The following is a 27,858-nucleotide window of genomic DNA, read 5'->3' on the forward strand; positions in this document are numbered from 1 at the left end:
TCTTGTGACTATTGTGGGAGGGACATTTCAACCATATGTGAAACACCCTGTTTGGGGGTATATAACCACTCTGTGCACCCCACTTCTTCGGTGCCCTTTCTTCCTTTGGGAAGAAAGGCCCTGGGCCATGGTTCCTCATAAAGCTTTGTTTAATTTTCTCTTGCTATTCTGTCTCATGTGAATTTAATTCGTTCTCCGGCCAGACGAACCCCCATTTGGGAAGAGGAAATGTCTTCCTTCCCTACAAGCTCAACCACCATTGATTCTCCTTCAGGGATGGTCTCAGAATCCCCCAGGGGCTGCTTCTCCGAGTTGTGGTCACCTCTGTCGTCAACCCTGCAGCCTCACCTCACAGGAATTTCCAGGTCACCCCCCTCCATGAGAAGCCCAGAAGTGACTCCTCTTCCCCTGCAGCTTCGTGGATCCCTCAGTTAGAGGAGACCCCCAGAGGGCCCTGTGTTTCCACAGAGGTTGAACAGCAGGGACTGAGTGGAGGTGGATGATGAAGAAATCTTGATTCCATGTTTGGGACTCTCCAGGAACGAGACAGCAGGAGGAATGAGTACAGTCAAGACAGTGTTATGTTAGTTAATGATATAATAGTTTCTATCTCTTCCTGATTGTTTTCAAAGAGGTGTACACATATGATTGAATTGTGGTCATTCAATAGACCTATGAGGTACATGGGAACACGCTGAGGGGTCTCTGTTTCAAAAATGAGAAGACAGAACACAGAGCAGGAGGGTGATTACCCACAGCTAGATGCAAAATGGGGACTGGGTTTAAAGTTGGAATCTTAGCTCAAAACACCTGTCAGACCTTTTTGCTTCTTGGGAGCCTTCTGCCTATAAAGACGTGAGAGACATGGGTTGAGATGGGCTGTGGACCCTCTCCCTTGGGGTCTTCAGGAGAGGGGATCTTCCCCTTTTGCTGGAAGAATGAGAGTGCTTCTCTAGAGACTGAAGGATGGACAAAATAACCTTTAGTGTAAGACAAGAATTGAAAGGAAAATAAATAAGGAAAGAAAGAGTAGATACCTAGGCAAGGAGAAAGCATGCTCTCACCCAGGGTGTGGGGAGATGCTGGCTGGGAAGGAGGAGGGGGTCACCTTGTGAGATATTTTTCTGCATTGTTGGGGGTTGGGGCAGTGTGGGGTGGTAATGACCTCTGAAGCCTTGCGACTTCCAGTCTAAGGAGATGGAGGGATCGATAAGGTTAAGGTGGGGGTTGTAGATGCCCTGATAAGCAGGGGCTGGCAGAGGAAACACTCAACCCATTAAGCTAATCCTGGAGGGGGTGGGGGCGGGGAGGGGCTGGCCTGGTCAGAGCCGCACAGAGCAGGTGCACTGGGGCTTCGCCATCAAGGGCAAGGTGCCCAATCTGGGAGGAGGAAAGCAGGGCCCAGTGAGTGGGCCCCCACCTCTGGATCTTCACTGTCTCACTTGCTCTTCTCTGCCTGCACTGTCCTCTCAAATGGGAGGGGCATGTATGAGTTGCCCAAGGGGGACCCAGCTGTACCACCTATCCCAGCTGGTGGCTGGAGCTTTAGAAACTCCTTCCTAATCTTTGAGGAGTTCCCTTCTCTTCTCTCCTCTGGCTTTCCTGCCCACTACTCCTTCACCTTTGTCATATTCCACATCACCATCCTATTTTTCTCTTTTCTCCTCTCATTCTTCTCCATACTCCTTCAGCCTTCTGCAGGCAAGGACACCTACAATCTCTGTCAGGTAGCAGCTTCCCAGCCCAATGATGCCTCAGAGTCCAGCATGAGTCAGTAATGCCTCCCAGGTGTCCAGGAGGAGCAGTCGGGAGCATCTCACTATGCTGTCAGGTCCCAGAACCCCTAGGTGCCAAAGCAGCCAGACCTCTAATTCTGATGTGATAAGGAGGAGGAAAACACATAGTAGCTGCATATTATTTTTCAGGAAATATCCTCCCACCCCACATGGCCAGAGCCATAAAGGGAAAGGATTTGAATACTATACTTTAAAACATTAACAGTGATTATCATTGGATGGTGGAATTATTAGCTTTTTTGTTTTTCATATATTTTTTAACATTTTTGTACCAGGCAAAAAACTTAAAGGGATTCTTGGTTTCCTGCAAGAATTTATCTTTTCTCAGCAAGGGGAGTCGGGCAGGTGGGAGGCATGGAAATGGAGGTAATGGTGCTCAGTACAACCCGGTTCTTTCCATACCAGCCTGCCCTGTAAGACACTCCCCACTCCCAGGCACCCTCCCCGTCGACACCCCCAGAGCTGGAGATGGCTTCTATTTTAGCTGGGAGCCAGGAGGCTCCTCCCCTGAAATAGCCCGGGGGAGATTAGTGATTTTTTTTCACCCAAGCATCATTCCCTGGGCCGACAGACAGGTCAATGAGTGCAAGGTGGCGGTGAGCAAGGTCATCTGCTTACTTGAATCTTTCCTCCCCCACTGCCAAGTGACCTCCTGTACCACTCCCCAGCCACCCTCTCACCTGTTTGGATCATGCACAGCCCAAGACTTGAGGATCTTCATTTCTGCATCTGATTTGGGCTTCATCCTGTGAAAGCCACTTTCCTTCGAGGAAGGCTGCATGGAAGAGTGGGAAGATGTGATATTCAGAATCACAAGAGTTGATCGAGGATCCTGCTCTGCCCCTTATATTCTGTGTGATCTTGAGTAGGAAAGTCATTTCTTCTGTGAACCTCAACTTCCTCATCTTTATAATTGGCATCATAAAACTGTTACTTTGAGTCCTGGTTGCTATGAAGATCTAGTGATATAATGGATGTGAAAGTATTTCACAAACTCAAGTCATTTTTGTTGTTCTCCACAAGATGACCCACTATGGTCATCCTAGAAGCCTCTGTTGTCCCCAGCTGGCTACTCTCCACTCTCCTGCCTGGCCATGGAACTCTCTAGTGAGCTGGAACAAGGGTCAGGCCCATGGCTGTGATGTCACAGAGCTCATGAAGTCAGAGGTCCTATGGAAAGGAAGGGAAGAAATCGGCGCTGGGAAGGGGTAAGGGCCAGGACGGGGACAAGAGAGGGAGGTGGGGGGAGCCCACTGTGCACACTGTGCACCAGGGAGTAGGGAGGACTGAAGGCCGCAGATGGGCAGGCCCATGACTTCCCTGGGCTCCCAGCTCTGCAGGGCAGCATTCCTGGCAGCCATCCTGCTGCTGCTGCGGGTGAAGGAGGTGAGGCCTCAGAAAGGGAGTCCAAGCCCCGACGAGAGGAGTCAGAAAGAGAAAACACCATCCACAGGTAGGTAGAGACAAGGGAGGCAACATGGGGAGCTAGGAATCAGACCTCTTTGCAGTCAGGCCCAGATTACTTACCAGGTCAGAATGAAATCTAAGATCGATTTGGGTTATGGGAAATAATCCCAGTCCCCTGTTATTGTAGTATGAAAGCATCATGTAGCGTCTAAAGCAGGGGCTGTCAGCCAGGGCCATATTCAGGGGCACACCATGGGCTAGTTGAAATTGCAAGTGGCTTTCCTGTGTATGAGCACAGGTGCATTTTTCTGAGAAGAGGGTCCTTGGTTTTCATCCTTTTCTAAGGTGGTCCTTCACTCCCCAGATGGTATAGCACTTTGGAGGAGGCAGTCGGAGTTGGAAATGAGGTGTGCATGCACTTGAGTTGGGGCGGTGGTTGCACTCAGACCAGAAGAGAACTCCACATGGAGCATCACCTCTCTGATCAAGAATAAGGATATAGGTGGTTGAGCTAAAGCCCCAGGCCCTAACTCTCTCCATATTCTCCAACTTTCCCTTTCTGGTGCAGGCCAGCGGTAGGGTAGCGGCAGGGTAGGGTCAGTCCTCTCAGTGCTTTCCCCTCTCCCCTGTTCCAGACCAGGTTCAAGAGCAGTTCGAAGAGCACTTTGTGGCCTCCTCAGTGGGTGAGATGTGGCAGTTGGTGGACATGGCCCAGCAAGAGGAGGACATGACATCAGAGACGGCAGCTGTTCATGACCACCTATTTGACCTAGCCTTCTGCTTTAATCTGGCCAGCATTATAGTTTTTTTATGAGGGACATTGAGGCTGAGGTGGTGGCCTGGTTCCTGGATGAGGACCTAGATGTCTACCTCCGCTTCATGATAGCTTACTGACCCTCTCTCTCAACTGGGCTCCAGGTCAGTACTCCCAAGGGAGACCTACACACAGCTAACTGCCCCTTGCCAGTGGTCCTTTACCTCAGGATGCAGCATCAGAGAGATCCTGGAGCTGGCCTTTCAATTGTCCATCGCCACTGCCTGATTGCCTCCCCACACTCTGAGCTCCGTCTCCTAGGGCCAGGGACACCAGACCCCTGCCCTCTCTCCCACACTTCTCCTGGCTTTGTTCAAAACAGCAGATTAGGAGGAGGAGGCAACAACAGTAAAAGTAATAGCAATAAAATCTTGACAACAATCGGGGGCAGCTTTCTGAGCTTCACCAAAGCCCTTTTGTGTCCAACTAGTCCGTTTAATCGCCCAACCTTTGGCCCACTGACCTTTAGACCCACCAGTTCACCAGTCATTGGTTCTTTCCTTTTCCTGTGTCTATGAAACTCTACATAGCATTTTCTCCCCTTATCTTTTCTGACTTCTAGGCATAAAATGTAGCAGGAAAGAGTCATTAAGAGACAGGCAGAAGCCAAACGCTAGTTTTTATTTTTGGAACAAAAGGTGAGAGGAGATATTTCCATGATTCCATGGAGGGACGGTGAGATGTTGATAAATCTGTTAGATCTGTATTGAGGTCTCTTTGGTAGCCAGGTTACCAGAGTGGGCAGTGGCTGGAAGGGTTCATGAGGGCACCACGTGGACAGCGGAAATATCTGGCAAAGTCTGGGATGTTGCTGAGGGGCCCGTGGATTCGAAGGGTGGGAGGGCTGTGAGTGTCCTGAGAATCCTGGGTGCTGGGATCCCCACACATCACCTGGGGAGGAAGAGAGGTCCACACAGGTAAGGAGAATAGCAGGGTAGATCAGGGTCAGTAGGACAAAGCAGACCTGGAGACTAGGAGCTGACTAGGGACATCAGAGAAAGAAGAGAGCAAGGATAGGAACAAAGGGTCTCGCAAAGAGAGGAAGAGTATTTGCCACTTGCAGGTCATTTAATCTGTCAGTAGGGTCTGGGGGAGGGCCTGGCCATGTAATCAGACCATTTGTAAGTAACTGAGAGGTGAGGTGTGTTGAAAGAACTCTGTGAGGGGGTCTTTAGGTGCACTGAGGAATTAGGAGCAGTGCCTGTTGAGGGACACATGGTACTTAAGGGGTTATGTCAGGTGGGGCCCACACCTGGGGGCAAGGTCTCTGAGGAGGAATGTGGTCTATAGACAGTTTATTAAGGGTCATTTTTATGGGGTCTGGATTTCTAGGAGAAGAAATGAGAGAAGAAAAATGTTGGGCTCATCTCAGGGAGGGATTTGGAAGTAATTTTTTCATTTTTTTTTTTTGGAGGTGCTGAATTTGGTAGATGAATTTGTAGTAGCATGAAAGCAAAGTCCCGAGAGGGTGTGTGTGAAAGGCTGACAGTGGGCACATCTGCATCAGAGGGCTGGGGGCATTTAGGAGAAGATGTCACATAGAAGAGAGATTCTTTGAGCATTAACAATGGGGTATTTATCTGACACGAAGCACGCTGTGAGAGTTGGCAGCTGCCTACCTGGGCATAGCTTCGGAAGAAGAGTTGCTGGGGGCTGAGGTTCAGGTTGGGCAGGACAGTCTCCCCGCGGTGCCATAATAGCCTCTTTCTATATGCCTAGATATGGGGGTGCAATGGAGAGTAGTCCTTAGGCTCCAGACCCATGGCCATTTGCAAGTCTGATGCCCTACACACAACTCCCGAAACCAGCTCATGGCCCTTTTCCCCAAGTTCTGCACTGACACACTGGTGTGAGCCTGGTGAAAATGTACTTGCCAGAAGAACTATGGATATCCTAGAAAAGAGGGATCTATTGTGTAGGAGGGGCATCCCCAAGATGCCATCTGTTCAGTGGCAATGTGAAGGCCAGAAAGCTTTGTATTGTTTGCATGAGAAGTGGTAGAACGAAAACTTGGGGACAGAGTGTTTATTCTGCAGGCAAAAAGAGATCCTAACCCTTAGGATGTGAGTTACCTTTAGTGCAATAACTAGCCCCCCTGTGTCTGCAGCATTCTCCAGGAGTGTGCGGGAGCCATTGAAGGAGACTCCTCTGGGTAATGGAAAGGCAGCATAGAGGTGCTCCAGGCACAGCAATGCCCCCTGTAGGGCACGGGTGTCACAGGCTGGGCAGCCTCCAGGGAGTACTGTTGAAAATGGGGCAGGAGAATGAAATGGTGAGGTATGGTGCAAGGGTAAGTGCATAGGGGTACCACAGACAGAGCTGGCTCCCAGGAGCATTGCAAAGGTTTCAGTACTGTCCCACCTGGAGCCTTTGCATAACCTCCCTTTCTCCTCCTCTCGGCCTCCTTTGGGGCCTTCACCTGGATTCCCAATGGCCCCATTCCCAATGGCCCACTGTTACCCACAGAGCTTGTAGAAGACATGCAACAGCTCATGGGCCATAATGCTGCCAGCAGCGCCAAAGTTCACAGCTCTGCAGAGAAAACGGTGTGTCTTACCTCCAGAATCCTTCAAAGTTTTTGACTCCAATTCGCCAACAACAAGTGCGATCCATCATAATATTTTTTCATCACTTTTGGGAAACTTCCTCCCCACCCTCAGAGAATGGCCCATACCTGGGGTAGCCAGGGTGAAAGAACGGGGGTTGGAAGAGTCCGGCAGGGAAGACCACCACATGGTCAGATATTGAGTAGTAAGCATTGACCTCCCAGGGAAGCACCTGCCACCTGGGGGAAGGGCATATGAACACCAGCTCCATCATTTATTGCCCTCCTCACCAGACATACGCAGTCCCTCCCAACTACTATCTCTGTTCGTGTTTCCCTGAGACCCCAGCTTGCTTTCGTGTGAATTTTTGATGGATATCTGTGGAATGCAGTGTCCGTGTCTCCCTCGCTCTCATACCTGTGGTGAGGAGAAGGCTGTAAGAAGCTCTGGATAATTCTAGCTCGGAGGGATCGGACACAGCTCAGGTGGGACTGCAGGTAGCTGGATCCAAGTTGTATCTGGAGGAGGCAGGAGGTGACTCGGACACACAGAGACAGATAGAGATGCACGTTGACATGCCCTGAGGGGTACATTTGAACCCAAACAGATAAACTCTGACACACAGATATCCCCAGTACAGAGGAGACCAGCACAATGACACCACCACAGATTGGTACAGACAAGCTTCACACATATCAGCACACAGATAAACACACTCAGGCAAGTCACAAGAATGCTTGTGTGCCTGTGTGCACACACTCATCATGACCTAAAACTTTCCATTCTTCTGCCAGGAAGACCCGCAGTGTGGATCTTCATCCATAAAGCCCAGCCAGCCCCAGGGTAAGGAAGGGGTGGGTTAGGATCACCCAGGGAAAATGGATTGTCTGCTACTCAGGTGGGTCAGGGGTGTGAGAAGTTGAGGACTAAGGAGGAGTTGGAAAGGGCAGGGACTCACATCGTTGTATTCCTGTCTGGCCAGTGCTGGCTCCAGGGCCCATTCTGGGGCCCCCATCTTTACTTGAAGTTGCGTGACCTGGGGAGAGACACAAAAGTTAGAAGGAACTTAGCTACCTTGAGTCTGTCAGACAGAATTTCTCCTGCTTACTGCCCTTGTCCCTGCCTTTTATATTGTCCCTAGGGTATGTGTGCCACACAGTGGTATCTATACTTGCTGTGTGCCCTTGTGCCTGTTGAACTCTCCTCCAGTCACTGCGATCTCTTGATCTGATACCTAATTCCACCCCCTGCTCATTCCCACAGTCTCTTTCTCCTGGCCTTACCTTGTCCTGGGCCTCTTTCTGGGTCCTCTCATCCATCCAGGGAAGACTTCTGAGACGAGTGATGAGGGCATCCTTGATCTCAGTGAATAATTCCATGGCCTGTGGGCATGAGGGGATGGGAATAGAGAAATAGGATCAAGGCCAGCCTCGGTCTTGGGTCCTGCCCACTGGGCCTCTGGGAGGAGGCCTTGGCCCAGAGAAGTTGGCAGAGAAGGGGGAAGATTTCAGAAAGAGAAAGTGGAAAGTAATATTTACTAGTTGACCAAAAACCCAGGGTACAAAGATCTGTGGAAATAGAAAGGAAGTGCCAAGCACAGAAGGAGAAGGTGGGAGCTGGTCATGCATGTGGGTCAATAGGGGAAACAGTTCCTTTCTGTGGGGAGATATCAACCTCCAAGAGGAGGGAGACATCCTCCTGACTCTTGGCCAGGCAATGGGCTCAGAAGGTGGAGGGAAGAAGAGAACCATTATTCCCTTCTCTGCTCCTGAGGGCCCTTGTCCTCACACTCTCTTTATCAAGTCATGCATATCCTCTCTGCATCTTCCTGGGATCTTAAGCAAGCTGAAGTCTTCTCGGCTTCATAACATGACTGTGTAGTTACCGCTTTCCCAAACATCTACCATCTTGTGTATATCTTTTCTTGATGGAGAAAAATGGATGACAATACCAGGAATCTGAGTTTGAATCCCGACTCTGGTATTTGGTAGCTCTGTGACCTTGGGCAAGTTACTTAACTTCTTTGTGCTTCCGTTCTCTCTTCTATAAAGTGGGGATGATACTAGGAATTAAAGTAGTTCATGCAGAGTGTTTACAAGAGTACCGGACACATGGTAGGCACTCAAAAAAGTGTTCAGTATTTATCTGCATTTCTTAAGCTTATGTCATTCCTTTCTCACGTCGTTTCACGTGTTGTTAAAAAATCACAGATAAGAGGTCATGGAGTTCAATTTTCTCATTTTATGGTTGAAGGGACAGAGCAGGAAAGTTGGGTGACTTGTTCAAGTTAGTTTATATTGTGTACACTTTGTGTCCCATAGCTAAACTGTGCAGACCCTCGAGATGCAGCATGTCCTCCTTTGGGTTCTCTCTCATAGTGAACCCTCTCTCTGTGACTGATTCCCTGACCACACATACCATCAAGAAGGACAAAGTCAACAGAATTAGGAGTGGATGGTTGAGTGGAAGGAGGTGGAGGGACATAGCCTGGGAAGAGCCCTCACATACAGCACTTTGGGTGCTCGGGCTGAAGGCCTCACGAACAAACAAGGCTGCCAGGGTAGGCTGGAAGTAGTCTCCTGTCTCCTTCACGCACTTCATCCATCGAGGGTGGGTGGGCTACAGAGATAAAAGCTAGAATGAGTGGCTCCCATCAAGGGTTCTTCCTCCTCCATTTTCCCAGGCCAGTCTTGTCTAGATCTCACCTCCAGAGGAGGCTCTCTTTTCTGGACTTTCTGAGTTTGTCTCACTTGACTCTATTATCCCCTTTGGTGATACACATGGGGTTATTGCTGCTCAGCAAAATAGGGCTTACGTTCTCCTCCAGGATTAGTCTCATGTGCCTCAGTTGGGCAAATCATCCTTGTTTATTGCCAATTGAATTTGAAAGCAAGGCCTCTGGGGAGCATCCTTCTGGAGAACTGAAGGGCTCCTGGGAAGGAGAGGACTAGATGCCAAACCTCTTACCTTAACAAGTCTGTTGCCAACCCCATCCCCACCCGCCGCACACACAGCCCTGGGAGCCCAGCAATGACTCTCACCCTCCCGTGCTTCTTTGCTTAAAATGGAAATTGGAGAAAGTAATTCCTCCCTGCCTTCCACCAGCTTCCCTCACTCTCTAAATGGTGGTTGTGGATCATATGGTAGAATCTTGTCTAATAAAAGAGAAAATTATCAGAATGAAATTGTGTTCTAGATGCCATATTGTTTGGTACGAGAAGAGGATAAAATACTAAATCTGTGAATTCAGAGAGCTAAGAAACTTTCAGCCAAATCGGGGAAGGAAAAATAGGATGAGACAATAGATATCTTCCACCTCAAAGGCAGAGAGACAGACAAAAACTCGAGAAGGCCTTGGCAACTAGGGTGTTTTTTTAACAGCAGGATGGAAAGAATAAGAAACACCAGAGAGGGATGCTGGGGAGGTTTTTGGGGTGGGTTTGGATGGCTTTGAAGAGTTGACCAAAGTATCGGCCCAGAGATGACACAGGGCAGATGGAGAAACACATTCAGGGGCAAGGAATAAGGGAGCTGGCCTAAGGGAAAGCTGAGCTGGGATTTATGAAAGACCAGCTCATGTGCTAATTTGAGTTAAGTGAATGAAGTCACAAGACTACATTCCTGTAAGTTACTTACTCCTCACAGAGAAGGTAGTTAGGCTGCCACTAAGCTCTCTGGTCCCAAGATTGGAGAGAGAGTTTATGGGACTTCCCACAAAAGAGGAACTAGAAAGGGAAGGCCACGATTGTCATTGCTGAAGGAACTCCCAGTTCTGCCTATAAGGACATTTATTATTTTGGAGGTTGCTCCAGACTTGTTTGCCACAATTTTGTGTTCCTGTCCCCACACCATGAGGCCTGTTAAGGGCTTTCTCCTCTTGTGAGGAGAAGGGACTCAGACACTTTCTATAGTGCACTAGTTGGAGCTCTGAAACACAGATGTGAAAAGCAAACATGAACTGAAAGGAAACCTGGGTCTGATAGCAATGACTGGGTCAAGTTCAGGCTCTGCTGACCGTCTTCAGTGTCTGTCCCCCACAGGCCTCCCGAGGAGCTTGGCTTTGGGGCTGTACCTGGGGCAGCAGCAAACAGCATCAGCCTTGAGCTTGGTAGCATGGATCTGCCTTCCCTTTCCATACCTCCCGGTTCTTGAGTTGTTTCCTGATTCCTTTTGTTGGTGCCTGCCCATTTCTCCAATAGCCTTTCTATGCCTGTCCCCATAATCTGGTCCATGGCAGGCCCTGAACTGGTTACTGGAGAGCATAGATGCCACCTCAGATTACCCATTACTCACCCCTGTGCAATTCTGGGATTTTTTTGGTCACAGTTGTGCTGGGTCACATATGCTGTGAGCAGGAAAGTAATTTCCAGAATCTATAAATAAATGTAGGCCTCAGGGGTGGAGGTTGACAGGTTATATATTCATCTGCTGGGAGTTGTGAGTATCTGTGCTGTCTCTCAAGACACAGAATAATAGAGTATACCATACATACTGAAAATAGAGAAAGAAAGAGAGAAATAGAGGGAGGGGAAAAAATCATCACCAAAATATAGAGGATGGAAGAAATGCTTCAAACCCAAGATAATGAGGCTCAGTACATTAATTTTAGGACACAGAAAAAAAGTTGAAGATATAACCTTAGAACCATGAATAATATATGAGAAATGATAGAAGTCAGGGAAAATCCTAAGAGTCTGGATAGAAGCAAAAGTTTATCCAATTTTCAGTAGGAGGAAATCAGATTTTAGAGATTACAGGCCAGCCGGGAATCCTTAATGCTAATTTCTAAGCAAAATTCTAGAATGAATCATTAAACCAATTGTATTTGAACACTTGGAGAATAACGTGTAACTGCTAAGGGCCAGTGTAGGATCACTGAGCACAAATAATGCCAAAATAATAATTTCTCTGGTTAAATGGTTTACCACACTAAGACATACCATAGACCAGGAGTCACAAACTACAATGGGGGCCATGAGGTAGCCTAACTGAGAGAAGCAGTTCATTATCTGAACCACGGGACGTGAAGAGGCCATGACAAATGAGAGCATGCACCCTGTCTGAACCCAGCTGCATCACTTAGCTCCAGTCAATTGCTGCCCTGGAGAAGGCTGGCCCGGCGCTGCACAAGGCTCACATCTGACTATCGGCATGCCATCTCCTAAAGCTTGAATGTTGGTGACTAATTAAAAGTTGCTAAAGGCTTTAAAAGCCAACAAAACACATCCATAGGCCAGACTCATCCTCAAGGACCACCTCAATGCTACCTCTGAACAGAGAATTCAACATTTGCGATATGTGGATTATTAACTTAAGCACCTGTCCTTCAATTACATGAGCCACAAAACGAGACTAAGGCCTGTTCCAACTTCCTCACGCAGTTGCTTGGAAGATCAGGTGAAGAAATACACAGAAAGTACTCTGTAAATTCTAAAGTGCTACCCCACTCTGTTGGCATTATTTTGATTTCAAGAAGGCATTTGATAAAACCACAAATTAAGTCCTTGTGAATTAGATAGGGAAATCTATGTCAGGCGATGGAGTAATTTGAGTAGATTCTCAGCTGACTGAAGCATAAAGAAACATCAAAGATTAAAGGCGCCAAGTTAGCATGAGCTTCCCTGACCATCTTACTGAAAATTGTAACACACTCCCTCCCCACCGAGCACACGCTCTCTCCCTTTCCTGTTTTGTTTCTCCACAACTCTTATCACCACCTAACATACTGTATTTATTTAGTTTATTGTCTTTCTTCCTCCACAGGACATAAGCAGTCTGAGGGCAGAGATTTTTGTTTGTTTCATTCACTGCGCCTAGAGAAGTGTCTGGCATACAATAGTTGCTCAATGAATCTGTGTTGCATAAATGAATGGATGAATCTATAGCTAGGTGTTCAATAACCTGACCTGATGCTCTTCCTTCTTCAGCATCTTAACAATGCTCTAGATGAAGATACACTAAATAAAACTCCAAGTGACCCCAGGTAGAAAAGGAAAGGTAGTATAATGGATGATTGAAATAAACGTTAAAATTATCCAAATAAATTGAGATGTTGGGCTCAATACATATAAATACGTCACATCTAACCAGCACAATGTGAAGTCCTGCTTTTACTGCCTAAAACTCAGCTTCTCAAGTTTAATAAGAGAAAGATCTGTCTTACCAGCTATTTTCATTGACTATATATTCAAATTAATTTTAAAAATATGGTCAGATAATGAGACCTAGCAGTCTTTCTGAATAAGGGCACTATAAAGTAGAATTCACCCAGAAGAATATGGTTAGAAATCTGTAATTGATACACATTGGATAGAACCATAAATTTTGGTCTAATCAAGGCCAAAATCTTGGTAATGTTTTTGACTCCACTCTCCCTCTCACACCACACATCTGTCAGAAATCCGATTGCTTACCTTCAAAATATATTCTTTTAAAACATAAAATAGATAAGTCCTACGAGCCCCTATTTCAAGGAAAGAAAAGCCAAAGTCCTTACAGTGCCCTCCCAGGCCCTGCATGGTCCCCTCCTTCTTTCTCTGATTTTTTCCTTACTGTTATCCTATTTGCTTTCTCTCTTCCAGTTGCACTGGCTTTCTTGCTGATTCCTAACACCTGGGGCATACTCCAGAAGCGACAGACACAGCCTTCTATGCAAACCTAATCATGTCTTCTCAGCTACTAGGCGGATTCTTCATATTGCACTAAATTTTACCTAGCCTGCTCTAGGCCTTTTCCCAATGAAATGATATCCCTTTCTTTGCCAGAAAATCCCTTCAACTCTCTAGACTTTGCTTCCATCCTACCTCCCGTACAGAGGTCTCACTGGTTATTCAAACTCACCCTGATCTCTCCCTCTTAGGAACTCCAAGAGCATCTATTGTCTAAACCAGAGTTCTCTTGGAACGCAGCTACACCCTTTCATTTACTTAGCGTACAGCTGCTTTTGTGTTACAAGGACAGAGTTGAGTAGTTGCAGCACAGACTGTATGGAACACAAAGATAAAAATATTTATTATCTTGACCTTTATAGAAAGAATTTGCCAGCTCATTGTCTGTACCACCCACTTATTTCTCAATCCTGCACAGTAGGTGGTTAAAAACATGGCCTCATGAGCCACACAGATATGTTTTGGAGTCTATTCTTTCGCTTACGAATTGTGTGGTCTTAGAAAAGTTACTTGCCTTTTCCGAGGACCTCAGAGTGTTTCTGGGAGGATGAAATAAAATCTTTCATGCTAGCTGTTCCCTGCAATGCCTGACATAGAGTACTCAATGTATAACAGCTATTATTATTATGTGTCATATTTGGTACTGTTGTTCCAGAAAGGTCAAGCGGCTTCCCCAAAGCCACACAACTATTTGTTGGTAGAGCTTGATTCAGCTTTTAAGCCCAAGGACAATTATACATCCTAATAGATATATAAGGATGTATATCATATATATAAAGGATATATGTAAGTATATAAAGCATGGTGACTAGCAATTTTTAGCCTTCTCAGTTCTTTAAGTGTGAGTTTTAACGTTAGCGCTCTTACAGTCTTCAAGAAGCACCATCACGCCGTGGTTCTGGGATTTACAGGAAGTTGGTTGTTGCCGGGGATTTTGTAGCAACCAAGAAAATTTTGTTGCAATCCCAACTAGTAGGATTTGGGGCTCTTTTCTGCTTCACTGGAGTCAAGAGGAAGGATGGACAAAAGCTTGTTGGGGATTAGCTCCTCTGAGTGAAAGTCCTAAGGATGAGTGCGCCCCCTTTGCCCCCACCCCACAAGGATTAAGCACACAGACCCTGGAGCCAGACTGCTGGAGTTCTAATCCTAGCTCTATCAACTCACTAGTTATACTACCTTGAGTAAGTTCCTTCACTTTTTTACCTCGATCTCCCCATCTATTAAACAAGGACAAAATGGTGTGCCTGCCTCATGGAATTTGTTGTGAGGATTAAGTCAGCTCATATATCAAAAGGGCTTGGAAAAATGTCTAGTACGTTATAAAGTCTTAGTAAGCAATAACTACATTCCAGTCCCTGTGCATACATTTCCCCTCTTTGAATTCCACAGATGTTCCAGGTTGCCAAAGCAGTGAGTTTCTCCAAGGCAGAGAAATGGCCCACAAATTATGAAAACAAAACAAAAAAAAAACAACAGTGATTTTTCAAGACTACACTGAGGCCTCCATTGAGATTGGGCCATAACTAGCTTCCAGATGCCTCCACATGTATTTGGATGTGTCCAGCCTAGAATTTCAAAATCCTCAGTAAAGGAGTGTCTCCACATCTTCTGTAACACAGTAGGCTTTGGTGAATTAAGTGCATTTGCTACGTAGCCCTCTCCTCAGACATAGCAGGATCTGCACCACGAAGCCCACAGTGTGGCCCAACGGATCTCACCGGTTTTCAGAGATGAGCTCTTTGTGAAGGAAATTTGGACATCAAACATTGGAATCACCTAGACAGAGGGCAGGCCATTACTTGCAACACTTGTGTCTCATCTCAGTGAATCCTAAGCTTTAGGTCCAGGTCCTCAGATCACAGAGCTTAGGATAACTAGGCAAATAGTTGAGGGGTCATGACAAAAGAAAAGCAGTTCTTGATAATTTTAGAGTTTTATATTTAAACTTTAATACTCAGCAAAAGGCCACAGAGGTAGCCAGATGTGAGCCTAAAGGTCTAGTACCTGGCACCTCAATTCTCAACGTAAGTATTGTATGCCCAACCTGTCTGCTTCCATGGAAAGCCCACACAGTGAGGGGCATCTGCCTTCATGCTTCCTCCCTGCGAGATATATGCTAATATTTATTCCTCAAAATGGCAGATACTCTTCTAGCCCCCATTCAGACAGGAATTCATCCCCTCCTCTGCTCACCAAGGGTGGTCGTTCTGTCAGCTCCCGTAGTTTCTGGTTCAGCAAAGTATGCGCCTCCTGGAATTTACTGTCCAAGACTGGAGAAAGGGACCCCACCAGCCCCAAGATCATGTGGCTCTGCAGAAAGTCCCTGTGGAGAGAAGAGACCCACACATACACTCCAGGGCTCTGGGGATCCCTCAAGAAAAGCCTCTCCTTGTATAAGCCACCTTGATACTCAGGGGAAGCACCTTTTCCTCTGTATTTATAGAAAATCACTGTCTGACATGGGAACAAGTCAAGAAGAGCTTTTCTTGGTGTGGGTTGGAGAATGATAGAAGGAACTAGATGAAGACTGGACTTAAAAGATTAAACAAAACAGATTCATCTACTTTCACAATCAAGAAATCTCAGCTCATCTTAAAATGTGTTTTCTAAGCACAACAAAGCTGGAATCCAAGACTTTCTTTGCCCTGAAGGTAACTCTCTCACCAGGTGTGATTTTTACCCTTACATAAACCTGCTCACACTGGAATGAATGGTGGTTTGCTTCCCTCAAAAAGAATTTCTAGGTGTTGCTGTCACTGAGTTACCGTGAAAAAGTGCCTTGAGCCCAAGCCCCTGGAAGGAAGCCACCGTCTTCAGGGGGTGGCCACACAGGTATCAAGGATGGCAGAGATCCCAACACAGAGTCTCATTCTAATGTCCCCCACAGTCCCCAGCTTCCTGACCTTTCCCACAAGGGCCCCAGAATGATCTCACCACACCTGAAATAGGCTTTCCCTCAGTTTGTCCCCCAAGAGCACCCCTAGCTTTCACCTCCTCTACCCACCCATCTCATATGCCTCCTCTTCCCTCCTACATCCCTCAGCTGCTGACAAGACATATATGCTGGAGTTGTCCCCAGTGACTAGCTTTCCAGCATCTCCTACAGCTCAGAGGCTCTTCACAGGCTTCGTTCTATCCTCAGCAAACCCCGTGTCTCACTGGGACCTATGTCCCTCATTTCGTGTGTGTTTTCCATTTCCCATGCCCCCAAGCCTCTCATACCTCCTGTTTCCTCCATTCCCTCTTGGGCCCTCCAACTAACCCCTTCTCTGCCCCTACATATACCTGGGTCCTTCCCATTTTCCTGCATAGCTGTTGCCAGTCTGCATTCTCCAACGTCTCCTCTGTTTGTAAGACTGCTGGGCCTTCAAATTGTCTCTCCATTGCCCTCATACTTCCCCAATCCCACCTGGGGCAAACCTGTGCTTTGACAGCTGTTCTTCCACCAGGTGTGACATGTTTTTCAAATACTCCAGGTCATGGACCACAAGGGGCTGGGAGGGGCTCAGGGACATCGATGTGAATATCGCTTGCAAGCAGGACAACCAGTCAATGGCAGGGGCCATTTCCTTAGAGGAGAGATACAAAGGCTGAAGGGAGCCAAGAAGGAGGACTGGAGGCAGGAGAGCGGGCTTCCCCTCCTTCAGGGTTTGAGAAGGCCTGGGGAGGAGGGAGGATGGGGAAAGAATGGAGCCAGAAAACTTATGGATGGCAAGGAATTAGGGAATGAGCAGAAAGAATACAAGGAGGTCAAGAAAGTTTGGGAGGGAGAATCCCATGCTCATCCTCCTCCAGTCCCTGGTTTAAGGCACCTGCAGTTGATCAATAGTGACCATCTGGAAGAGCTTTCCCTGTGCCCGTCGCTGTTCCGGGGGTCTCAGAAATTGAAGCAGCTGCGAGGTAATGGAGATGGACATGGCAGCATGTTCTTGCACCTTTCTTGCGTCTCCTCCCAGCAAGGTTCCCAGCTGATTCAGGTAAGTCAGGTATTCCCGCACGATCTAGGGGAGGGACAATGTCAGTCACAGCCACCAGCAGCCCCTTCCTTTCTCCTAGAATCAGAGGTCAGGACCTTTGTCCACAGTGCCATCTTACCTGAGCATAGTTCTTCTGTTCCTGCTCTTGCTTGACAGGAAGGTCAAACTCTGGCTGGTATATCTGGACACAAGAGAGACTGGAGAGAAGTGGGGAGTGTGGAGGAAGGAGATGGCAGATGTAGGGAGATGGAGAGTATACCATGGAAGATGGCCTTAGGAGAAGGTACAAAAAGGAACTAGAGAAGGAGCGAGAGTGCAAAGAGAGGGAGGGATGGGGGGTGGGTAAGGGGCGTGGGGGAGAGTCCAGACATGGAAATGTGGAGAGATGGTGGGTATTTCAGCCAGTTTTGGGGTGCTCAGTGGTAGAGAGGCATAATAGCCCATGTCCTGAGGGGAACCATTCCCTGTTCTAGGGCCAGGTCTAGGGTTAGCGGAGTGAGATATCCATCTCAAGTGCAAAATTCAAGAGGTACTAAAAACTCAGTAATCAATATAAATAATACCTTACTTGATATTTTTAAAAATCAAAATGAATGCTAAAAATCCATGTAGAATAAAATAGCAAAACTTGGCTCATCGTGGATTTTCTTCTGACAACCCACAATGTATTTTTTTAACTGGAAGTATAGTTGACATCCAGTATTGTATTAGTTTCAGGTGTGCAACATAGTGATTTGACATTTATACACATTACGAAATGAGCCCCCCGACAAATCTAACAACTATCTGTCACGGTACAAAGTTATTACACTATTGACTATATTCCCCATGCTCTACATTACATCCTCATGCATTATTTATTTTATAACTGCAAGTTTGTACTTCTTAATCCCCTCCATCCATTTTGCCCATCTCCCATCCTCTCCCCTCTGGGACCCAGTTTGTTCTTTGTATCTGTGAATTTGTTTCTGTTTTGTTTTGTTTTTCTGGCTTTGTTTTTTAGGTTCCACACATAAGTGAAATCATACAGTATTTGTCTTTCTCTGTTCAATTTATTTCACTTTACATAACACGCTCTAGGTTCATCCATGTTCTCACAAATGGCAAGATTTCATTCTTTTTTATGCATAGTGTATTTTTAATACATTTTGGAGAAAACGTTATTTTTTCAAAAAATCTACAATGAATAAAAACTTGATATTTTGTTCATCATGGATTTTTGCATTTATTTATTCATTTGCATTTATTATTTTGCATTATTTAGCTTGATTACTGAGTTTTGGGTACCCTCTTAAATTTTGCACCCTAGGCAGGTAGCTCACTCACCTTCCTTTCCTCACTTTAGTTCTGGCACTGTTGTGTCCTTGATTCTATTCTGAAGATCTTTGCTCTTACGCTTTTCTTTTTTCTTCTCCAACTATAATATCCCACACCCACCTTGAGCTGTATACTTTTCCCCTATCTTGAATAAACTTTCACTTGCTTCCTTTGTCACATTTTATGTCCAAACTTTAAAGAACTGAAAGTTATTTATGCCTCTGCTTCAACTTCCTTACCTTCCTCCTAAACTCTGTACAATCTGTGCCCATTTTTATAACTGTTTTGATACTGTCTTCTAGAAGGTTTCCAATGTTGAATTCTCATTCCTTATTTTCTGAGCTTGGAAATCTCTGGAATCAATGATGACTCCTCCCTCCTTAAATTGGCTCCTCCTTGTCTTTGTGGGTCACCTGCACTGGTCTGACTCCCACCTCCCTACCTGTTCTTACTCTTCTCTGCTCCCACACCCCTCACTGGGGTGCTCTCTCTGTAGTCCATTCTCTCTACTTATTCTTCCCCGTAGAGTCCATCCAGTCTCAAATTAATGGAAACTACCTTTCTCTTCTTCACACCAAATCAAAACTGAGGGGTCATTTTCCAATTCCTCCATCTCCTTTGTTTATGTTTAATCAGTCATCAAGTCCTCGCCATGGACCACTACCACTAGGATGAAGTTGCCTACATGCGCATGCCTGGCCTTTCCTTTCCATTTCTACCACAATCGTCTTAGTTCAGAACCTCAAAATTGCTCATCTAGATTCCTCAACATCTCCAGGTTGACCTCCCAAATCAGTGACTCTATTTAAGCTCAAATTATGACCATCGTATTTGCAAGGGCTTGGTAGCTCTTTTTTTTTTTTTCTATTATGCTAAAAGTTATCACCTTTGTCTGATGTTTTAGGCCTGGAATAATCAGGCCCAACTTCATGTCCTCAGTTTTACTTTTACCTCCCACTGCACTACACTGTTATACCTAAATCCTCTGTTCAACAGACCCACCTCTTCACTGACCCCACAGAGGTGGTTGATTCACAACCACCATGCTTCAAGGCTCAGCTCACATCCTCCCCTCTCTGAGTCATTCCTTAATCATTTCAGCTCTTAACCAATCTGTAAAGGCCATATCAGTTAAACTCCTGTGTACATCCTTTAGAGCTGAAGTTTAGAATGTCTCATACTGATTATAGTTCTTCTTGTATATTCATCCTTTTGTAATTTTGTGGGATTTTTGAGAGTAGGGGCCAAATTTATAGCATTGCATTGCCTACTGCAATACTGATGCCTCCTGTGTTTTTATTTATTTACTCGTTCAACAAACACCTCATGTGGGCCTCTGGATGCCTGGCCCTGTGCTAGATCCTGAGAAACAAAGGTGAATAAGGTGTGGTCCTGTTCTTAAGAGATTCACAGTCTTCAATATGGTGTTAAACACTGAGAGCGTGGAAAAATGGGAGCACAGAACAGTTTACGTAACTCATAGCCAGGGTGTCAGTGAAGATTTCCTGGGAGATATTATAAGCAAAGCCAAACTTTGAAAAATATGTAAGTTTTCCAGGCTCAGTGTGGGGGATTGGGAGTAATGCTGTAGTCAAAGGGAGTCATATATGCAAAGAACTGAGGAATATTGTACGAGCTATCAGTGAGTGAACATGGCTTGGGGTGGAAGGGGGAGATAAAGCTGGAGAAGTGTGTAGGGGTCAGATGCAAAAGGACTTGCAAGGCTTTGCTAAGAATTAGGAACTGCATTGTGATGACCTGGTGAAGCACTGAAGGCATTTAAACAGAGACGATAACATAATTAGCTCTTGGTTTAGAAAGGTCCTTCTGGCAAAAATGAAGAGTAAATAAGAGGAGGGCAATACTGGAGATAAGGGATTAGTTAAGAGGTTCTTGAGGTAATCTAGATAAGCAGTAAAATGGAACAACAGAACTACATCTGTCTTCCCAGAACTGGCCCTGCTCCCTTCCCTAATCTCACCTAGTGTCCCTGACTCTCACATCAATAATTTTCCCTAAAGGTAGATCTCTTCTCTACATTATGTATTTGTCCTATTTACCCAACTTTCAACCTCTTTCTAAGAGATGATAATCTAGAATTCAAGGCAGGCCCAGTTCTCACGGTATTTTTGCCAGTGCATCCCTCACCTGGATTACTGGCAAGTGTGGAGGGGTGGGATGAGGTTGCAGATCAGCTCTGAAGAATGGGAAGTGATCATACTGACTCATCAGAAGTCTCAGAGTTCGGTTAAAGTCCAAGGAAGTCCAACTACCAGAAATTCGCCACCCTCCAAGCTGGGAAGAGAGACAGGGCTCAGCATAGGGGTATAGTCTCTGAGACCCATCCCCCATTCCTCAAATAGCTGCTGCTTATTGAATTCTACTCTTGAGTCTTTTGATTTCTCTAGGGTTCCACCTCTATCCTTTTTTCTCTACCACCACCCGAGGTCCTAATACTTCCACAAGGCATTGCCATTTCCTAAAACTTGGAGATTCTGAAACATGGGGATCCCTAAGAGAGACACCCATCCTCTAGGGAAAAAAAAAATGGCAGTCTCGAGCATACATTGGTCCTATGCATTATGTATGTGGGAGAAGTTGATGCCCCCGGTTTCACCTCCTCAATAATTTGTCTGAGGGGACCAGCCCCTGCAGCCTCAATGGCATCTGTGTCCATGCAGAAGCTGTAGAATTGGAAAGCTTTCTCTTCCCCAGAGCCCGGGTGCCAGGAACCTGGGGCCTCTAGAAAGGAAATATGGGAGAATTAAATGAGTGGGGCTGGCACAGAGACAAGCAGGGATGGTAAAGACAGAGAGCTTATAGGAAAGAAAGTGAAGACTCTCTGGGAAATGGGAGGAAGGTGAGAAATAGAGGGATGAGGAAAATTGAGAAAACAGGAAATTGGACTGGATCCACCTGATGTAAGAATAAGAGCAGGGAAAAGGAGTGGGGAAAAGACAATGAGGAAAATAAAGGAAACATGAGAAAGAAAATAAAGAGGCAAAGACAGGGAAGAAAAGGAAGAGATGAGAATAAGTAAGATAAAGATAAAGGAGAAAGAATAGAAGTGGAAGGCAGGAGGGAGCTGAATGAAGAAATTAGAAAGATTCAGGAAACCAGAGAAGTTTGAGGGATTGGAGAGAGGAAAACTCATAAGGAAAGGTTTAGCACATAGAAGAAACAAAGGCGGGCTCCCTTAGTCCAGACTCTTCACTCTTTGATCCCAGGAAACAAACAGACCCATGACAATTACCCAAACAAGTATCCATTGGACTCATCCACACTCTAATATTGAACATCTCTCCCTTAGTTACCCTGAAGTCTTTTCATTCTATTGTGGCTAGTAGAATTTGTCCTAAACGTATTTTTTCTTTTCATCTCTGTGCCTTAACTGGAAGCATGACCCTCCACCAAGGAAGAGCCCACTTCCACTCTTTCTCCATCACTGGAAGGAGGGCAGAGAGATATATTTATTTCTCTCAAATTCCAACTGATACTGTCAACACATTCTCTGGGTTCCCCTACACTGGAAATGCATGCCTATCATATATATTTGTATTCCCATATCCTTACCACCATCCACCACCTTCTAGGGACCCACTTCCAACCTTCTAGATGGCCTCAGTTCCTCCCTCATAGTTTTCTTCTCAGTTCTTTTCTCTTCTCCACAGTCACAATCTATAGGAATCTTCCTTAACTTGTGTTTTTAACTTGGCTCTCCTTTTCTTCCAGCATAGCTTTGTACTTATCTGTATTCTCTCCCTTACATGCAACCAGATAAAGCCCTCTCCATAACTTCTCACTCCACTAACCCACTTCTTTCCTCCAACCATCATCTCCAATCATCCATCCCCATTGTCCCACCTCTTCCAGTTCAATTTACATGCCATTGTCCAAGGTTTCAGTGGAGAACAGGACATAATGGTGAGAGAAGAGAGCTAGAAGCAATGGGAGGGAGAGGATTACACTGACAAGGTGACATTAGAAGACAAGAAGGGTATGAAGGCTAGAGAATGAGAGTAATACAAGAACTGAAGAGCAATAGGTATTGAGGAGATGCTGGTAGGGAAAGATACCAGCATAGGATAGAAACTGAAGATTTGGGGGAGATAACAAAGAAGATAGAGCTTTGTAAAAAGGAGAACTTGGAGAGAACAGAGTAATCATGGATAAATGGCAAAGGAAAAAGGACAGGGATTAGGTAAAGAAAAGATGAAGAGAGGGGCCAGAAGAGATTGAAGAGTGTTGGTGCCAAGATGAAAGTTACAGTGACAGAGAAGCAAACTGAGGCAGTTCCCTGAGAGCCCATTGAGGATGGTGCAAATCAGCTGTCCCCCAACCACACTGGGTTCTAGACTCAGAGTCACGCACTGGCACAGAGAATCTTCCACCCTGCATTCCTTACCCAGTATTCTCCGAAGTCGGTTCTTGTTCTCCTCTGCAAGAGCCTGAAAAGAATTACTGATCCCTTTGGCCTGTCCACAGGCAAAACTGAAGAAGTCGGTACAGGGAGCCACACTGGTATTACCAGAGGCCAGGTAACGAGCCAGGAGATCCCAACACACACGCGTCTCACAAGGACCTGTGGGGAAAACCTCAGAGCTGGGAAAGAGAGAGAGACAATGGCTCCCCCAAGGGGCTAGGCAAAGGAAAGCCAGGTGAGGAAAAAGGAGAGAGACCCTGGTGAGAGGGAAAAGATCTAACTGGTGGCCAGGGGTGAAATTCAGGAAGGAAGAAGTAGGGAATAGGGGGAGCAGGAGGGTCAGGACGAATGGTGAGTAAGTCAGTGAGCCTGGAGCCTCAGGATGACAGACAGACAGATGGGGCCCAGGACGGAGGGAGGGCTGACAGGGTTGGGGGGATTCCAGGATCTTGCTTACGAGGGCCACAGCTCCCGAAGATGTAGAACAAGAGCACAGAAGAACCAAGGAGCAGACTCAAAATCAGGACAAGCACCAGCATCCTCCTGACCATGCCCCACACTCTGCTCCTTTCAGTGGGGGGCTCCTCTCCTAGAGGCCTCTGTGAAGGGAACCAGGAAGTGAAAACACAATAGGAAGGGGATGAGGAGGGAGAGGTGGGGGAAAAGGAAGGGGAGAGAAGAGAGAATTAGTTAGTGCTAGGGCACCTCTGGACAAAAATAACTCTCTTCATTCTCCCTAAACCCAGTCCTCTTCAAAACTCTGGGAGATAGAAAAACAGGGCTGTTGCCTGTCTTGGGTAAGGATCAAGCAGGCTGTGAGGGGGAGAGTGTCTGTGGGATGTTAGAGCTGGAAAAGATGTCATAAATCTGCCCCATGCATGTCAAGGGGATCACGTACCTCCTGCCTCCGGAGAGTCGCCATTCCATGCACCAGTCTCAGTCCGCCTCTCCACCCTCCTGAACTGAGTGAGGATGGAGGAGAGAGAAGCTGATTCAGGGACAGGGGTCCATTAAAGAGAGTTGTGTCAGGTAATTTTGACGCGTCCCCCTCCTTACCCTCCACCCCGACCACACACATATTTTCATCCCAGTGCATGTTCCCAGATGGGCTTCAGAATGAACCTCTCCCCTGGATGTATCATGACTTCCCTTCCTCTCCCATCAACTCCCTTCATTCCCGTTTCTACTCTCCAAGCCTCACATTCCCTCCTCTCTGGTGGGGGCAGGGCATTTGCACACGACAGCCACCCCCAACCCCCACCCTAGGCATCTGACTCCAAAAGGTAATGGTTTTCTCCAGGGAACTTGCCTTCTGTCTGTCCTCTCTGGCTCCCAGAATCCTTCCTGGTTCTGCACTAGGTGCTGAGTCTGAGGAGTGGCATTCAGGAAACGGCCTCCCTCCTACCCCTAACCCCAGTTCCTTCTTCCTGGAGAAGGGGCACTTCTGCCACTAGACACCCCCGTCCCCATATACACACTATTAGCCTCTGGGTGGAGCCTGTTTATCAGTCAAGAGACACCCAGGCCTGCCCTCCTCCTTTATCTCAACTTCTCAGGGGTGAGAGGGAGTCTTCACTCCCCAAACAATCTTGCCTTTGGGTGGTTCTTCTTGCCCTGCTCTGTGGCTTTGCTCATGGAGTTTTTTATTTATGAAATATTCCTTCTTCTCTCCTTTGTTCTATGATTGAAACCTCTTGGGTCCTTCTATTCTCAGGTCAAATACCACCTTACACAGGAGGTCTCACAGCTCCGTGCCCACTCCCCTACCACCAGCATGCTTGATCACTTCTCTGGATGTGTCATAGCCCTAATGGATGCAAGCAGAGCAGTGCATGAAAAAGACCACAAAGTAGGAGATTCTAATCTGCTAATTATTAGCCCTGTGACAGTAAATAAGCCACTTAAACTCTCAGGCAGGTAAGCTACTTTTGTCACCTAGAAAATGAGAATACTATTTGCCTTTGCCTACCTTCTGCAAAGGAATGAGGAATTCTGAGCCTCTCTTTCTTCCATTCTGCATTCTGTTACACAGGTGGCTTTCATCTTCATCTCCCTATTGATTGTGGATTATTTAGCGGCAGAGATAATGTCCTTTTTCCTTTCTCATTCACCTCAGATGCTTCTTAATATGTAGGAATGAGTTGCATTCCAAGCCAGAAACTTTCTTTCCCATGTCATACTGAGCCCTTACCTGGGGTCTCAAGGAACACCATCCTGATAGAAGGTATTTCACCTCTCTCCCTTGTTTCCCCATTCCAGGCAAAATGGGATTTATTAGGATAGTCACATTAATGATATCTTGGCAATATTTCCTGATTACATCAGCACCAGGCTATGGTGCATTGTCAGGATGGGGGTAAGGATGGCTCCATGGTTGGAGAAGTGGAATAAGCTACTATGTTGATGGGGGCCATATTATAGAGTATCGTGAAAGTCATGAAGAAAAGTCAGGACTTCGCACATTAGGAAAAAAGGAATTGAAGGCTTTTGAGGAAGGGTTTTGTTACAGAACCAAAGTAGGTTTGTCTCCTGGTGAGTTAAAATCAGACTCTCCACCAGTAGTAGTTGTCACACAAAGTAAAGTATATTTGCAGCAAATAGGAGGCCACATAGAATCATTTCCACCTTCGTGACTGTCCCTGAGCACAGGACAGCAGGGGCATTTTACTTCAGATGGAGAATGAATATTCAAAAGGGAGAGGTGGGTATTCGCTTGCACAAGCTCAGCTGGAAAACATGCTCCTTTATAAACTGCATGTTATGGTAATAAGGCCTAAGCTCCTCCCTGAGGGAAGATCTTAGCATTAAAAATGAGGCAAATGTCAAAGGCATCATTCTTTTGGTGAGACTTGGTCTGGTTCAGGGTGGTTGTCAATTGCATCTCTTAACCTAACAAAGAGAGAAAAACAGTTTTTTTCTCAAATGCTTCTGAAATCTCCCCTGAGTTCTCCCAGGCAATTAGTCTGTGACAATTTGACATGATGAAAATAATATCTACAAAAGGTTGGTGTGGTCCTGGGCATCTGGATTGATTAGATAAAAGACAAGAGACACAGTGGCTAGATTAGGGGTACAGGAATGACAAAGTGAGGGCCTTGCCCAGGATGACGGTAGAGGGGAGGGAAATACATGAAGAGAAAAATTTTATGGAGGAAAATAAAGTCATGGAAAGTGATGGGATGCAGAGGTGGGTATAACAGTCACAGATGAGTTTCAGGTTTCATTTCTGGATGACCAGGAGAATGGTGATACCAGTGATAGAAAAAGTGGAATTTTGGTTAAGGGTTTGGAATAGGGATCACCTTGAGAGCAAAAAGGTGATTCAGGATTTTGGAGGTTTAGGGTCTGTTTAGATAGAAACTGATTGTGCCTTCTCTACTACTGTCCCTTCCAGAAAGTCTGATATTCTACCCATGAATTTCTAGCTTCCTTCACATCTGTTTCCCTTCCCACTCCTTTTCTGCTAATCAAATCCTCTGGATTGACGTTTCTCTAGGGAAATGATAATAAGGCCAATTCAGATTAGATAAGAGCAAGTTGAGGCACAAGTGTGCTGTGTGACATTAGCCTTATAAACAGCCACTATGGCCTGAGCTGATGTTTTCTCCCTACTGGAGAAGCTGAGCCAACCATGGAGATATGGCGACATGACTGCCAGTCCACCCCTCCCTACCCTGCTGCCTCCTGCAGGCAAAGTAACCTCTGTTCTGGGAGCTGCCTCAGGAGCGTAACTCTCCTTATCTCCCATGTCCTACTCTGCAGTGAGTCATCACAGCAGCCATGCCCAGTCATACCACGCACCTCCAGGGCAGCAGTCATCACTCAGCTCTTAGCAGCAAAGAGAGCTCCAGTTAACAGCCACAGGCTTGTAGAGCGGGCACACATTTATCTTTGCAGACACTGCCTTCTGGTTGCTTTAATTGTTCTGTCCAGGCTATTCTAATTCCGGGATCTTTCGTGTGATACCATGAGAATATCAAAAAAATAATAATAGTATCTGCTTTTTACTGAGCACTTCCAATGTGCCAGGACTAGAATGAATGCTTTGTTTATATATATTTTCTCTTCAGTCTTCACAGTAACTCTGTGAGGGAGATAAGAGCTATTACTTCCCCCATTTTACAGATGAGAAAACTGAGATACATGGAAGTACAATAAACTTGCCCAAAGTTATAAACTCAACAATTATCAGAACTGGGAATTGAACAAAAGCCTTCACCACTGGGCCTCTCAGTCATTGTAATTCTGTCTTTGGAAGTCTCTTCTCAGCCAGAATCTTCTCTTGTCTAAACTCTCTAAACTATCTTTCACTGCTTGACTGCCTTAGGGGCTGGTAGTCTCCGATCTCTCAAATATCCAATTCTACCTTTTGAAGGTTGTGGCCTTCGTTTTCTACCCATAATCAGCTACTATCTACAGTGGTTAAGGTATCAAAATCAGAGATGGGACATTGACCTACATATTGTGGCATCTGACAGTTCACTTCTAAGATCACTCAATTTCAGTGACAACAACTGAGAAGCCACCTCCTATGGAACAATAGACCCCATTCTGAATGAACCAGAGTAAGCCTTGATGTCCCAGGTAATGCTGGGAAGTTTGACAAGAGGAGGGAGAAGCATATCACTGGAGTAGATTTGGGGATGTTCAAATTGATTTTTCAAAGGAAGCCATATTAAGAGTTGGGGATCAACTTTGGGAAAGAGAATTTATGGTTTTTGAAACAATTTAAGTGACAAGTAGATGGACTGCTTTTAATATTTTTATTTGCACATGCATTTTTTCTTACATAGATATGACTAGAACAACACTAGAATACATAATCCCTGTTTAATTAAATTAATAAGCCAATAAAAATATATTAAAGAGATAATAGTTGAGTTGGTGCTTGAATATGGTAAAAACTTGAA

General features: G+C 45.9%; 2 protein-coding genes across 2 annotated transcripts; one reads left to right on the forward strand and one right to left on the reverse strand.

Moving 5' to 3' along the window:
* The first annotated feature begins 3,095 nt into the window (after positions 1-3,095).
* Positions 3,096-4,017, forward strand: LLCFC1 (LLLL and CFNLAS motif containing 1). The gene is made up of 2 exons (XM_046668967.1): positions 3,096-3,249; positions 3,839-4,017. Exons 1-2 carry the CDS (start codon positions 3,096-3,098, stop codon positions 4,015-4,017), a joined length of 333 nt encoding a protein of 110 aa, XP_046524923.1.
* A 729-nt stretch (positions 4,018-4,746) lies between these two features.
* KEL (Kell metallo-endopeptidase (Kell blood group)) lies at positions 4,747-23,870 on the reverse strand. The gene is made up of 18 exons (XM_046668968.1): positions 23,847-23,870; positions 23,406-23,547; positions 22,931-23,107; positions 21,143-21,267; positions 20,674-20,820; positions 17,327-17,389; positions 17,044-17,232; positions 16,652-16,800; positions 15,425-15,554; positions 9,072-9,182; positions 7,847-7,945; positions 7,522-7,599; positions 6,981-7,081; positions 6,692-6,802; positions 6,482-6,549; positions 6,090-6,259; positions 5,637-5,732; positions 4,747-4,908 (listed from the first exon to the last, which is right to left on the reverse strand). Exons 1-18 carry the CDS (start codon positions 23,868-23,870, stop codon positions 4,747-4,749), a joined length of 2,142 nt encoding a protein of 713 aa, XP_046524924.1.
* Positions 23,871-27,858: the final 3,988 nt, after the last annotated feature.

Source organism: Equus quagga, chromosome 8, assembly GCF_021613505.1.
Source record: "Equus quagga isolate Etosha38 chromosome 8, UCLA_HA_Equagga_1.0, whole genome shotgun sequence".
NCBI classification, from domain to species: domain Eukaryota; kingdom Metazoa; phylum Chordata; class Mammalia; order Perissodactyla; family Equidae; genus Equus; species Equus quagga.